Consider the following 14382-nt stretch of genomic DNA (forward strand, 5'->3'; position numbering starts at 1 on the left):
GTCTTATTATACCTCCAACAATACGCTCTTACAATATTTGCACCGAATTTTGTAACAACAATATTATATAAATAAAAATATATTTTTTCTTCAACAAAAAATTTTTAAAAATTTTACAAAATGGCAATAACGCTGAAATCTGCAACACAATTTTGAAAATTTGTATACATAATCTCTAAGTAACTTAGTTGATAGGTAAGAGTATTGAAAATATATTTGTTTTGAAAAAGGCAGCTCCTAAAAATACTAAGAAAGGACTAGTGCCGATTTAATTCAATTATTTAAAATTCTATAAATATTAATTAAATTGAAAACTTTTTAATTATTTTCTTTTATATTTAACCTCATATTTAATGAAATAATATACACGATTTTAGACATCGTTTAATATTTTTAACCTAATTAACTAATAACATTTATAAAATTTTATACTGCTCATTAAAATATACAATAAAATTTTAACAAATTATCTATATATTAACGCACTCAATAAATAAATAAATAAATAAATATTTACAGCAAAGCCATTTATATAAATAGAAGATTAATAATTTAAAATTTGTTCATCCTCTCTAGGAGCTAAAATATTATAGCCAGTAGGTAATATCGATGATGGCAAAGTACGTTCTACTAGAGGCTGTAGTTCACCTGTGGGTCCTGCTGAACTGTAGAGCCCAGTCGAATAAGGGTCAGACTCGTATTGCCATCTACGGTCATAATGCCCTAAAAAATAAATACTTTTATGTTATTGTTCTTATTTAGTAGAGTGTAAACAAATAGTTTTAAGGGTGTGTATCATTTTTGCGTCACAGCAACTATATAATTTTAAAAACCAGTAAGTTCAGTCGGTATACAATAGGTACTATCTGTAGATAGTGACATTTGATTGACATTTTTCCAAACGCTTTACCAATGTTGCCGTGTCATGTATGTGCCAAAATAATTGGTAATTAATAACAATATAGTTTTTTTGAGTAGTTTTTCATTTCATATACATTTGTATGATGACGGTGAAAATGTCAAAAATATTAAAATAAAATTTTCCAGCCGATTTTACAGATGGATCCAGGAAGTGAATTTTTGTTTGACAATCTGTAAAATTAATATTTTTTAACCTATTAAAAGTCTTTATAGATGATTTATAAAAAGAAAAGTACACTGAAATGAAATAGTGTTTAAAACCCTATAGGAATATAAATGAAAACATCGCGATGGCAGGCTGTTAAAAGGTTTTCATTTAAAATGAAATATTTCTATTCTCCAGTGTATTTATTTTCCGGTTAAAAATAATTTTACGACACAATATGTTCTCTTATATGGATTATTTATTTCTATTTTACTCTGAAAGGGCTTTTACATTTAATAAAGTTTAATGTGTACGATCTTTTGCATTATTTCTATACTTACATGGACCTGTAGTATATAAACCGTAATTCACATGACTGGTTGCGATTTTCTTAAGACCTTGTATGGACGTTAGTAGTAGTGCAAGCTTGGCTAATAATAAAGCTTTTCCACCCAGAACTGCCAGAAATTGAAATCCCAACGGAATGACTATAAATCCAGCAGCTACCAAACCAAACATTAACATTTGTCCTAACATGTTATTTTTGCGACCACGACCTAAAAAATTCAATTAATTTTATAAAAAATTCGGCATTTTATGATTTTTGCTTGAGTTGATCAATAGCAATAACTTGAAAAAAAATCTAAAGAATGAAGATCAAATATTAACTATTGGTGCAAAAAAACGCGTTAATAAGTTCTATGTCATATAGGTATATAAATTAAAACCCAAAATATGCATATTTCAAAACCCAAAAGTTGTTCCACGATTAAATGCAGTGGCAATTGTACTTTAAGTAGTGGCAAAAATGTCAGTGGCAATTAGCATTTAATTAAAACTGATATTAATTCTAAAATTTTAGCTCTCCACAAATTAATTTATCAAAAGTTTAAATTAACCCTACAGAGGTCGCGCTAGTTTTCAGACGCAAACGCTCGCGATGGTAAAATTTACCCATATTTAAACAGAGAGGTTTTTCAAATATTTATTAAACCTTCAGGTAATACAAGTAAATAGAACTAACTAAATACACAAAAAACTTTAATATTAGCGTAAAGTTAAATTATAGATACGTTAAATTTTCAACTTATAATCTAAGAAACTTTTTTTTTGCACAATTTTCACAAAAACAGTATTGATGCTCTCGACAAATATAAATTTTGCAACTGTAGCAACAAATTGTAGTTTTTCTGTCTTTTTTGTTTGTACAGATGGCACATCTTCCTCTGATACCAGTTGCTATTTGAATGTTATCGATGGTTTCAATTCCAGCATATTTCCTTATTTTTTGGAGTAAGTCTCTTGGCAACGTAGTGATTGCTGCTCTGTTTTTCATGTGTTCTTGACAAAAAGAAAGCCCCAACTCCTTCAGAAACTTTCTTCTTACCACAGTATTGCCCACATTTTCTGCATAAATTACTTGCGCATTTATTACGGCTATATTTAGCACTGAAAAAAAATTACAAGTGGCCAACGATTGGTTTTTCGGGAAACATTGTAGGATCCTTTCATTTCATCTACAACATCAACAGCGCCTTTTGTCTTGTTGTAGTAAGTAACAATTTCAGGTTTTAATTTTTCCTTAGTTTCGAGATCTATAGCATCATCATGGTGCATTGTCGAGAGTAGTAAAACCAATTTTCCTTTTGGTGATGTATGCGAAACCAAAGTTATATAATCTTTGAACCCAAGCGTATTACAAGGAATTTCAGACTTCTTCTTTTTAGAGCAAAATTCAACTGGTATTTCTCTTTTATTGTTCCTTATTGTACCTACCATGGTAAGGTTATGGTTTTTCATTAACTCTTCGGATAAAGGAACGCTAGTGAACCAATTATCCATGGTCACGTTACGTCCTGTACCTGAAATGGGAAAAACCAACCTCTTCACTACTTCAAATGGCGAATTATCAAGATAGTATGGTCCCGGAGGCTGTTTACCTGCATATATTTCCAAATTAGATGTATAAAAGTTTTTTGAATCAACCATGGCAAAAATTTTTATTCCGTAACGGGCCGGTTTATTTTTGATATATTGCCGAAACCCACATCGCCCATGGAAGGCTTCTAACATTTCGTCTGTTGTCACATTCTCTGATACGGTGTACATGTTTTGACATTTTTGGACAAAATCTTCAAACATGTCACGAACTGGAGCTAATTTGCCTTCCAATTTTCGCTCTTGGCGATCCAAAATATTGTCGAAACGCAGACATCTCATCAAAAATTTCGAGATATCGACATCACAGCAGGACATATATCCAAACATATACCATCAGTTGCCCATATATCGTATATGTTGACATGTGACGACTTAGCAACTCCAGCCAGGTACAAGAGCCCGATAACGGCTTTTATTTCATGTAAATTTGTATGCAAAGCATCTCGTTTACGTGAGTACTGGCGTTTAATTTTATCAATGTAAATGTTGGAGTAATCTACAATTTTTTGAAGCAAATCATTAGATAAAAAAAGACTAAGAGATTCTAGAGGCGTCTTTGCATGCTTCGCTTCAGGACGTACTCCTGGTTTGTGTCGATCAGTTACCTTATTGTGTTTAGGCGTCCGCACATTTTGACTTGGTCGATCTTTATTCCATTTAGTTCCGTCACGTCCGACATAGTTCCGCACAAAATTGGAAAGGGGAATATCATCAGGTATGTTCATTATTGCTTCATTTTCTTCAAAAGGATCCTCCTCTGAAGCCGAGTCGTGATCACTAATGTGTAGATCATCTTCTTCATCTGTTTCCTGACCTCCTAGAATATCTTCGCCTTGGTCACTTTCTAACTCGTCGTATACCATTTTAGCAACTGATCTTCCGTTTTTTTATCCATTTGTTAGAATAATATTATGCCTGCAAAAAATATGTCAATGCAGACATCACCTAAATAATAAAAAAATAACACTTACCTGTTGGTAACAAAACACTTAAAAACTGGAACGTAACTGCTCACGCTATGGGTAAATTTTATCCAGCCAAAAACAATAGCAGACAAAAAAATTTTAAGCGTCCGGCAGCGATGGTCACCGAAACGAAACTGACGAATAATCTATAATTTATTGATTGATTGATAAATTAGGATACACTAAATTGTTTAATATATTAGAATATTTGGACATATAGGTTTGTCTTTTTCTAAAAAAAAAAACTGTCTAAATTTTTTAAACGTTTATTTTCTCTTTTTATTTTTATAATAAATGAGACTTTTTTTAAATTTTTTAACTTAATTTCATTAACGTCAAAATGCTTGTTTCAGTGTTAACTTTATCTGATTAACTTAAACTTTCCTAGTGATTTTTTTAAAAAAATATTCAAGAATTGAGATAGAAAATCGAAAAACAAAGAACTTAAAATTAATTGCGTAAAGAAAAATTAGGTATTATAATAAAACATTAATTCTTTCTGAAGCAAAATATATAAAATTAACATATTTATATTAGATAACTAATAAAGAAAATATTTCTAAAAGTAATAAATTAAATCTATATTTGGAAATATTTTAATTTAAGTAAAATTTTTTCAATTTAGAAGCTTTTAGTAATTTTAGGAAAAAATTTTAAATGAAAGGAAGAAATTACAAAACAAATAGAATTTTTCATAATAAAATAAAACTAAAATAAATGAAAAAAAATGCAACTAAAGCTCAAAATAGTTTTTGCTAGTTTGCAATTTGTTACCAATAATCAATGTAATTAACCACCGCAACAAAAGTGTAAAAAAAAAATACTCGAAGCGGCAAATCTCTTGGAAGTAGGGCTTGTACCCGCTGCACATGAAACGGGTACAGCAACTCGTGCCTTAAAATTTGCCAACTTGTAGATTGCGATATTCCAAATCGCGCTGCAATTGTCCTAGTGCTAATTCCAGGTTGTTCTTCGAAAGCTTCTAAAATATCCTCCTCCATATTTGGAATGTGCCTAGGTCTAAGAGCTCCCCCATCTTGTCTAGGCCGCGGCCGCAAATTGCCAGTTTCTCTACCTCGCTGAATAACACGTAAGAAAGCCCCACGTCTCGGGTGATATCTTCGGGGAAATCTTTAGGCATACAGATCAGCTGCTGCCACTGCATTCTAATGCGTTTCTCCGTAAACCAAAACCATATCGACAAGTTCTTCGTTTGTAAAAATGTGCGCCATTACATTTGACGCTTTTATTTTGTTCGTGTGAAAATAACGATCGAAAACGATCACAGCCACCAACAAACTAAGTACTGCTAAAGATTCCAAAAAAACAAATTCCAAACATTATGACTTGTTTACTATCAGTTATTAATAAACAAAATAAGTCCGTCTGATACACGTTCTGTTGACATTTGTTTAACTTTATTTCGGAAACCAAAAATATTTTACTACATTTTTTTCTCATTATTACTCATTATTAATCTTCATCTACCATTTCCCAAGTTTATGCGCATAAGCTGAAAATCACCCTGTATATGTTTATCTTCAAAAAAAATTGGTAATATTTTTAGAAATGTAAAAATAAATATATAGAATACCAAAATTTAAAAAATTAATCGTTTAAGGAATTTAATATATTTAATGAATATTATCGTAGAATAAAGGAGCGTAAGAAATTTGTATTTTTTTATTTACGTGGTGTTGCCATTTGTTGGTATTTTCCGAACAAATAAATATAAAATAGTGAATATTGCGAAAGCTATTATTTTTTTTAAAAAGACCTATTTATACAAACATAGAACCTTAGTAGAGAAAAATAAACATTCAAACAAGTGCTATTAACAGTATCATGTCAATAATAAAAATATATTTAGACCTTTTTCATCAGTATATTAATTAAATGGAGCTCCCTTACCTTTCAGGATTTTTTATTCAACGCTAATTAGTAATTATCATTTTGACTTACCTTCGGAACTGATAATTGAAGTGCTTTTGAAACCTTTGAAGCTGACTTTAAGCAGACGAGTTTTCAAAAATCGCGCAGCTTTTTCAATTAACTCGCTTTGATGGGATGATGCCTCGGCATATCTTTTCGCATCCGAACGATGACTATTTCTGGCCTGCCTTTTTATGGGCAACATACAAAATTAATTAGAAAATTCTTATAAATTGGCTTTTTTTTTAATAAATTTTGTAAAAAATAGATTAAAAAAGTAAGCTAGTTCATTTATTTACAAATAAAGTCCCCTAGTATATGTATATGTGCCTATACCCAAGGTCGGTATTCTAACTGGAATAAAGCGCTCTTTTTCTTCCTCATACTGTCTATATAGAACTTAGACTTGGAAAATTGAATGCCTCGAATAAGCTTAGCTGCAAACCATATACCGAAACTATTAAAATATACTTTGAGAGTAACAAACTTTTCAGTATAAAAACATATTCTTAACAAAAGTTAATGAAAAAAACAGCTTGGCGACGTAGTATACCTCATATGTTTACATGCAAGTATCCGTAAAGTGCGGCTTCGTGTCTTTTTTCTAGATATTTTTACATGTGTGTGAAGCTAGCGTCCGATCGATATCCAGCAACCAAATAGAGAATGTAGCATATGTTTATAGACAACCTATTTATAGTGCGCGCTCTTAGAACATTGAAAGGCGTTTCAATGTTCTAAGTGCGCGCCCGTATCACCAATAGTTCTCAACGAATTTAAATAGTTTTTTGTCCAGATATTAACAATAAAAAAGTAAATCGATTTATGGTGTTTATAAACCTCTACAAATGATTTTTTTATATAAAACTAGCTGAATGCTTAAATTGGATTTTGCATGGAAAACACCAATGCAACGTTCTGTAAAGGATATTTAATTCGTTGCATGAAAAAGTTTCTTTCTCTCTAATTAAAGAAAGATGTATCAATTTATTTTGGACAAAAGATGATTGCGTAAATATTTAGTTAACCTGGACTACGTAAGATAATTTTGATACTTTGGTAAACAATGCGTAAATCTGAAATCCTTTTAATTTTTTATTCTTTTATTAACAGATAAATAAGGTAGTGAAAATAATAAAATTTCTTTTAATCATCAACTTTCGTTTTAAACTAGCATTGATACCAGGTGGCAAAAGAGGTATTATTTCAGTCAAAAAAAGTCCTGCTCTGACCTAACCTGACCCTTTGTGTATTGATCACTTTCACAAAATAAACAAAACACGCATGTAACTTCGGGATATTATGTTTTTAATTTGCATACCTCTTGCAATAGCTTTTGTCCATTTTGAAGTCAGGGATTGACTTGTTATAAGAAGAAAATTACGCCAACAATTTTCTTTTAAAAGAGCTTTGCAACAAGGTAAACCAGACCTTGACACAAGTAGTATTATCCTACTTATAAAAATTAAATATTGTTAGGTTTCATCCTTTCAAAAAAAATGTCTTAGTAGACTATTTTTTGCGTTTTTCTGAAATATTTTTTTGAAGAGCGCATATGCATTTAGTCCAGTTAGAGTCCCCACCCTGTATAGTAAATAAGTGAATCTTAAGTACCATATAGTAAGTATAGAGGACACTTACATTATTCAAAATAATTTTTTTTCAAATAATATCCCTAAAGAAAGACACGTAAATATACAGTAGCTATACCTATTTTTTTCCAACCAAGGCGAGTCTGTCTCATTCTTCCACTTGACTAAAACCACATTATGGCTAATCTGGATGACGTCACGCTTTAAGGCCCTATCAAGGACCTGTAATCCCTGGCGACTTAAGCAATCCTTTAAGATTACTGCAGCATTATCTTCTTCGTCCAGCCGATTATAAAACTGAACAAGAAATAGAACTTATATGAGACTTTTTGCTTGACTTGCTTTTTTGTTGGTTTTTATTTATACGCTGGTTTTACTGTATATTTTTATATAAATAAAACATCGTGAGGGATGTATTTCATTATATTTAGGTTAAGAAATACAATATATTATTTATAAAAATGAACATTTTTTGTGAACTTGTTATTTACTTAGCAAAGAATGTAGAGGGTAACATAACGTTTTAAAGGGAAAGTTTTCTGAATAAAGATTTGCTTTCAAATTATACTTTTAAATATGTATTTTTCTTATTATATAACACAAAAAAGAAGTCGGTAATACTTACAGCATCTTCGTCAAAAATACATTTTTCCATCAAATAAGTTATAATCTTTTGAACATCGGACCAAACTGTGTTATTGGGAGTGGAAGTAACGTCTGGAATAGAAGCTGCCAGAATAAAAGCAAGGATACCAATAAGATTCATCCTAAAAAATATTGATTTTTTTTAAATTTATTGGCTGTTTATATACATCTGGCTACAAAGCAAGATGACTTCTTAAAAATTGTTCTGCCCCAGGCACGACCAAACAATAGCGAACATTTTTAAACACTCTAGAAACTATATATTGTAACCTCTATTAGATTCTTAATAAATAAAATATTTAAAACTGGGATTTGCCCAGATATTTTTGTAATAAATGGGAGTAATTAAACTTTTATATAAATCTGGTGACAAAACTGAAGTTGAGAATTGTATACAAGAAGATTAGACCTACAAGTTTAGTTAGTACATTAACTAAAATTTTTTAAAAGATTTTCTAAAAGATATAATATCCTAAGTACAAATAGTCAGTACTCGAAAATCTTATATAGAATATTCCCTACTTTCAACAAATTTTTTAATTGGTTCTTGTCTTAGTGTTACATTTATTTTATTTTTTGACTATATACATTTACATTTATTCTCTTACATATTGTCTTATGTTGTATATCGACGGCTAAAGTGCGGTACCTCCTATGTGACATTTTAAATGGCGTGTACATACAGGTAATGTTATTGGATTTTTCTGATGTTTTTTGGCTTTTGAATTTTACAGGTACAACAAAATAATTAAAATACTTACTTCTTTAATGTACAATTTACTAATAAACCGCACACAGCAACAACAAAAAAATAACTAAACAAGCAACTGTATGTAATGATGTAAGCGCGCCTCTACATCCTCGTAATTTTCCACAATTCGACCGCGAACAACAACGCAACTAAAAAGAAAAATGAAAAAATATGTCCAATACAGCAAAAGAACAAAGAACGACATTATAATCGATGTCAGTGATTAAGTACAAGAAGTTATTATAGGATTTTGCGGGACAATGCATGCAAAATGGGTGTCGTACGCGAAGACATATGGTGCGTGAAAAGTACTTAAGACTCAGTCTATCGGAACTTCCAGAATATGTGGAGGATATAAATCGTATAATGAAAGAAAGTTGTTTGATCAATACAAATTAAAACATTAAAATGTTTTCTATGGTTTTACTTTTGGCATACATATACATCTACATTGAGCCTTGATTACCTTCTTGGTTCAGCTGGTCCAAATTGCTTGGTAAAATATGTCTTTGTACCCCTGTATTATAATAAATTAAAGAAATATAATTGTTTTTCTAATAAATTTTTTTAAAATTTTAAGTAACTAATAAGTCGGATGCTGAATTTGGTTTATGTGGTTTATCAAGAATTCTTAGCAGGCAATTTGTTTAATCATATAGTTTCATCTCATACTCTCATAGGGCCTCTGTCATGTTTAAGGAAGGGGCTAGATGATTTTTGATTCCTTAATATTTCTAAGATATTGGAGGCTCCTTGGTTAGAGAGGGTATGCAGTTTCATACATTAAAAAGAGCTAATATTAAAATAAATAAAAACAAATTTTTATTCGTTTTTGACGAATAAAGGTCATAAAAGAGCCCATTGAGTTTATTCGGGCGAACTCGAACCCTCAAGCAAAACATGGGGATTATAGAATTGTTCATATACATTTAAATAGACAGTGCAGCGGTGAGCGTCTTCGGTCAGTTTTTAAGTCAAATGAGGATATTGAAGAGCTGGTAAGCATTTATTCGACTATTTACAGATTAACTTAGAGTCACCGCCTGCAATTTATGACGAGGCTGTTGGTCAAGGGATAGCATTCGAAAGGATCGTTTTAAGCCCTAAAAGGAATATTCCTGTAGGTGCTAATCATAATGCGGTAATAACACCGAAGCTTCAGTATTAATACTTCGCCCGGTTGCGTCTGCGGACATCAACCGGAATGCCTTTACGAAAGAATTAGTATCATCGATGGGCACCGGTCTAAGGCAAGACCAAAGAAGGAAGCTGAGACATTTGGTCCATAGATATTTAGACGTTTTTAATACCGAAAAGACAGATTATAGTCCAGCACAATATCCAAACAGGAAATGCTCGACCTATCCGGCAAGCAGCTCGAAGAATACCACTGGCCAAGAGAGAGGAGGCTGATAAAGGCTCCAGTACACGTTCGGCCAACTAGTTTGGCCAAATATAGTACAGTAATTACACGCTTGACCAACTAGTTAGGCCAATGCGTTGGGCCAAAACGGTCAAAAAATAAGTAGGTGGACTTGAGTCAGCTGCTACATAGACCATTTTTTGACAATGTATGTGGAAACCATCGTAGCTGCGGCAATTTATTTGCTTAGTGCTTTCAATGTTTATAGAAAGGTGCACCAAACGAAAGTGATAAAAAAAAATGGCGTAAAAGAAGATGCTGGATGCTGAGTATTCATCGAAACAGGACAAGGTGATTATAAAAATACATCTAGTATAGTTGCATGTTTACTTTATGAATTTATGAGAGTGCATGACGTTAAAGATGTGATATGTCAGTATAGCAGTATAGTAAAGATGTAAAAATATCTGTTTTAAATATTTTTGTTTTAGAGAGACCATGAACAACCAACTTGCGGAGCTTCTTGCAGAACCATCTGGGGAGTTCGATAATTTCATTGGGATGTCATATGCAGATTTTGAAACTCTTCTACAACAAATTTCTCCAGTGGTTGCAGAGCAAGAGCAAGACACTGACTGGAGAGAAGCTATATCAGTAAAAATACGACTAGCATTGACCTTAAGATATTTAGCTAGCGGAGATAGCTTCAGAAGTTTACATTATCTGTTTAAAATATCAGGTTCACTGATCTCACGCATAGTCATTGAAGTCTGTGTGGCACTGAATGAAGTTCTGAAAGATATGATTAAGGTAAATAAAACTTATTTAATTTTTTTATGCATTTTTATATGCCTCATATACAATATCTTGGGAATTGCTTGACGGGGATTGCAAAGAAATATTGTACGTTTCATTAGACTCTGGAGACATTTCTGGTAGTTAAGTATAGACACGAGATTCTGGCTGTATATTTGATGACGGTTGTATAAATTGGACAGGTAAAATTTCATTGGAAAGTATTTGAAGCCGTTGAGTTGGTGCTTGATAAGGGTTATAAGTTGAACGATTTACGTTTACTGATGAAGAATGGCTCTGTGCTGAATCGGATATATATGACCATTCAGATTCATCTGAACTTTGCAAAGTGCCTGTGTGTGTAAACGAGTGTGTGTGTATAAATGAGTGTGAATATTTTGCTTATTTTGTCGTCTCTTTATTATCATGTTGTCTATGTCCAACATTATTTCTTCTCTTTCACTCTCAGAAAACTTCCTCAATTTTGTTGCAAGAAGTGTACCATACAAGTGACAATCATCATCTTATCTGGCAGTTTTTTTTGTCAGGGGCTTGGTTTAATGCGGTAAAAGCTTTTGACATCTCTCTACTGGCCTCTGCTAATTCTGGCGAGTCTTTCGCACGGCGCTTAACAACCGGTACTTTTATTTTATTAGTTTCGGAGTTGCTGCTAGTCTCAGGAACAATTTTGGAGTAACTGTTGGCCACAGCTACCGGAGATTCTAAGTCTATATCAGTGCTTGTTTGCTCTTCAGTATATGTCGATTGCGAGGCCTGTAACAAAAAAGAGCTTTAAATTATTGTTATTTGTTCCCGTTGTTTTTATTATTCGACGATTATTATTTTATTTATTTTTATTTTATTTCAGATGCCTGAAACTACAGACGGATGGTTTTCCAAGTCACAAGGGTTTAGCTTTCCCCATTGCCTTGGGGCTATTGATGGGAAGCACATAATTATACAGTCACCTTCACATTCAGGATCCGACTATTTTAACTATAAAAGAACTTTTAGCATCGTTCTATTAGCAGTAGTGGATAGTAATTACTGTTTTTTTTTCATTTCCTATGTAGGATCCCAAGGGAGGATAAGTTATGGCGGAGTTTTCAAGTGTTTTATGCCGAAAACTATTATCTAATAGTTTGAATTTACCCCTCCCTAGTCCACTTCCCAGTAGTGAAAATAATATACCCTACGTATTTTTAGGCGATGGCGCATTTGCTCTCAGTACCCGTATAATGAAACATGTTCCCGGTCATTATGCACTAGGGTCCCTGGAAAGAATATTTAACCAAGAATTGTCCCGTTCTCGGGTAAAAGTAGAAAATACTTTCGGCATACTCTCGGCCAAATTCAGGATCTTTCAAAAATATATACCCCTAGGACCCACAAAAGCTGCCATTGTTTCGATGACTTGCCTTTATCTACATAATTTTTTGTGAAATAGTAACTCTTCTCGGGATAATTATACACCACCAGGTTCATTTGATACCTATAATGTTAACGGAGAACTTATTCGATCCGGTTCATGGAGAAATAATACTGATAACGCTTTTTTGCCATTATTGCCTTTACCGCGTACAGCCCCGCGTGATGCGACAGACATACGATTGGATTTTATGAACTATTTTTATAGAAATCGTAGATAATTAAACTTTATGTAATAAAAATGTTGTTTTACTTACACTATTATCCTCAGTGTTAATTGAGCTTCGGCACTCATACACATCCTTCAGAAAGCTGTACAAAGGCTCGTAGAATGGCCAAATGGGATTGTAGAGCTCATCCTCACTCATGCCTTATTTTATACACTGCATTTTCTTTTTATGATGCAATCTAAAGGTAGCCATAAGCGATTCCTTTTTCTTTTTTAGTTCATTTACAGGTACATGCAAATTATCAGCAATACGATTCCAAGCATCATTAACCTAAAATACAAAATAAATTAAATATTTAACTTTTTTTTATTGCTGACCAATCAAAAAATTTAATTGTCTTTTTCGTTAATATTAGATTTGTTTTTTCATGTTTAGGATTCCATATTATTGGTTCATTTTGGTACAAATCTATAAACTTTAAAACTTCTTCGCTCTTCCATGCCGCCATCGTAGCCATCATTTCACTTTTTACGCCGTAAAATCAACGACCAACGTGTGAACGCTGTTTGGTAAATGGCGCCAAGATCCTTTGATTTGTGCCCTAAAAACCGACAACATTCGGTTCGTGGACCAACGCTGGCTGCCAATCACCAAGTAACGCCAAACGGTCCTGTACACGTTGGCCCAACTAGTTGGCCGAACGTGTACTGGAGCCTTAAGAGAATTGACAGTATGGCCAAGAGAGTCGTGAAAAAGAAACTTACAGTCCGTGGTCTTTACCGGTGGTACTGATAAAGAAGAAATACGACTTAATCAGATTCTGAGTAGATTACCGGCCGATTAATATAGTAACTAAAAAGGACAACTATCCCCTTGCTCACATTTATGACACTGTTGGATCAGATCTTCCACGCGAGACCTGAAAAGTGGATATTGACAATATCCTGAAGAGCGGGACAAGACGACTTTCACGGTGAGTGCTGAACTTTCGCATTTTAACGTAATGCTTTTTGGACTGTGTAATGCCCCTACCACATTTGAATGGCTGATGGAAACGATTTTTAGAGGCCTGTCCTAGAAGACTTGCCTGGTTTACTTTGATGATATTATTCTGGTAAGAAAATCATTTCAGGACCACATGAAAAATCTAAAAGATGTATTACTGACGTTTAAAATTGAAGTTGAAAAAAAACAAGGCTAAACTTTTAGGCATTATTAGTATTTCTTTAAGAAAAATTACCAGAAATAGTTACAAGGTTATGTTTTCCGTGCCTCCTCCTAATGAATTTCCATGATATTCCAACAGCCTCTAGGAGGCAGCCTCTCTACTACCCTCTTGTATGAATTTATGCCTAAATTTGCGATAAGTAAGTATTTTGGTCAGTTTCTTAGGTTTGCTACTTGCATTGCATTATTTGTCATTAAAGATTTCATTAACCGCGCAAATTATAAATTAAAATCTTTAAATTTAAGTTAAGTACTGGCTGCTCCCTTGATGTGTCACACGTCATTCAACGTAACGTCAAAAACACTTTAATACAATGTTATCGCATTATGTTTTCACTAAAAAGTTGCTTTCATTTTAAAAGAGTTTATTTTGTTTTGTAAATGGATATATTGTTTCTTTCGATAATACTCCGCTATAGAATTTTTAATTAATTTTAAAAATTAATATTTAAATTATAATTTAAATAAATTTACAAACTTTTTTAATTTTTCTTTAGGAAACAGATA

The 14382-nt window shown here is 32.5% G+C and overlaps 2 protein-coding genes across 2 annotated transcripts; both read right to left on the reverse strand.

Annotated features, from left to right (window-relative positions):
• Positions 1-453: 453 nt before the first annotated feature.
• On the reverse strand, positions 454-10339 carry LOC126742659 (uncharacterized). Its single transcript, XM_050449404.1, has 6 exons — positions 8903-10339; positions 8122-8263; positions 7615-7793; positions 5935-6092; positions 1408-1623; positions 454-723 (listed from the first exon to the last, which is right to left on the reverse strand). The coding sequence occupies exons 2-6, from the start codon at positions 8260-8262 to the stop codon at positions 545-547; spliced, it is 873 nt and encodes a 290-aa protein (XP_050305361.1). The 5' UTR covers position 8263; positions 8903-10339; the 3' UTR covers positions 454-544.
• A 704-nt stretch (positions 10340-11043) lies between these two features.
• LOC126739643 (uncharacterized) lies at positions 11044-12972 on the reverse strand. The gene is made up of 2 exons (XM_050445420.1): positions 12736-12972; positions 11044-11824 (listed from the first exon to the last, which is right to left on the reverse strand). The coding sequence occupies exons 1-2, from the start codon at positions 12844-12846 to the stop codon at positions 11570-11572; spliced, it is 366 nt and encodes a 121-aa protein (XP_050301377.1). The 5' UTR covers positions 12847-12972; the 3' UTR covers positions 11044-11569.
• Between the last annotated feature and the right edge of the window lie 1410 nt (positions 12973-14382).

The sequence above is a fragment of the Anthonomus grandis genome, chromosome 1 (assembly GCF_022605725.1).
Source record: "Anthonomus grandis grandis chromosome 1, icAntGran1.3, whole genome shotgun sequence".
Taxonomy (NCBI): Eukaryota; Metazoa; Arthropoda; class Insecta; order Coleoptera; family Curculionidae; genus Anthonomus; species Anthonomus grandis.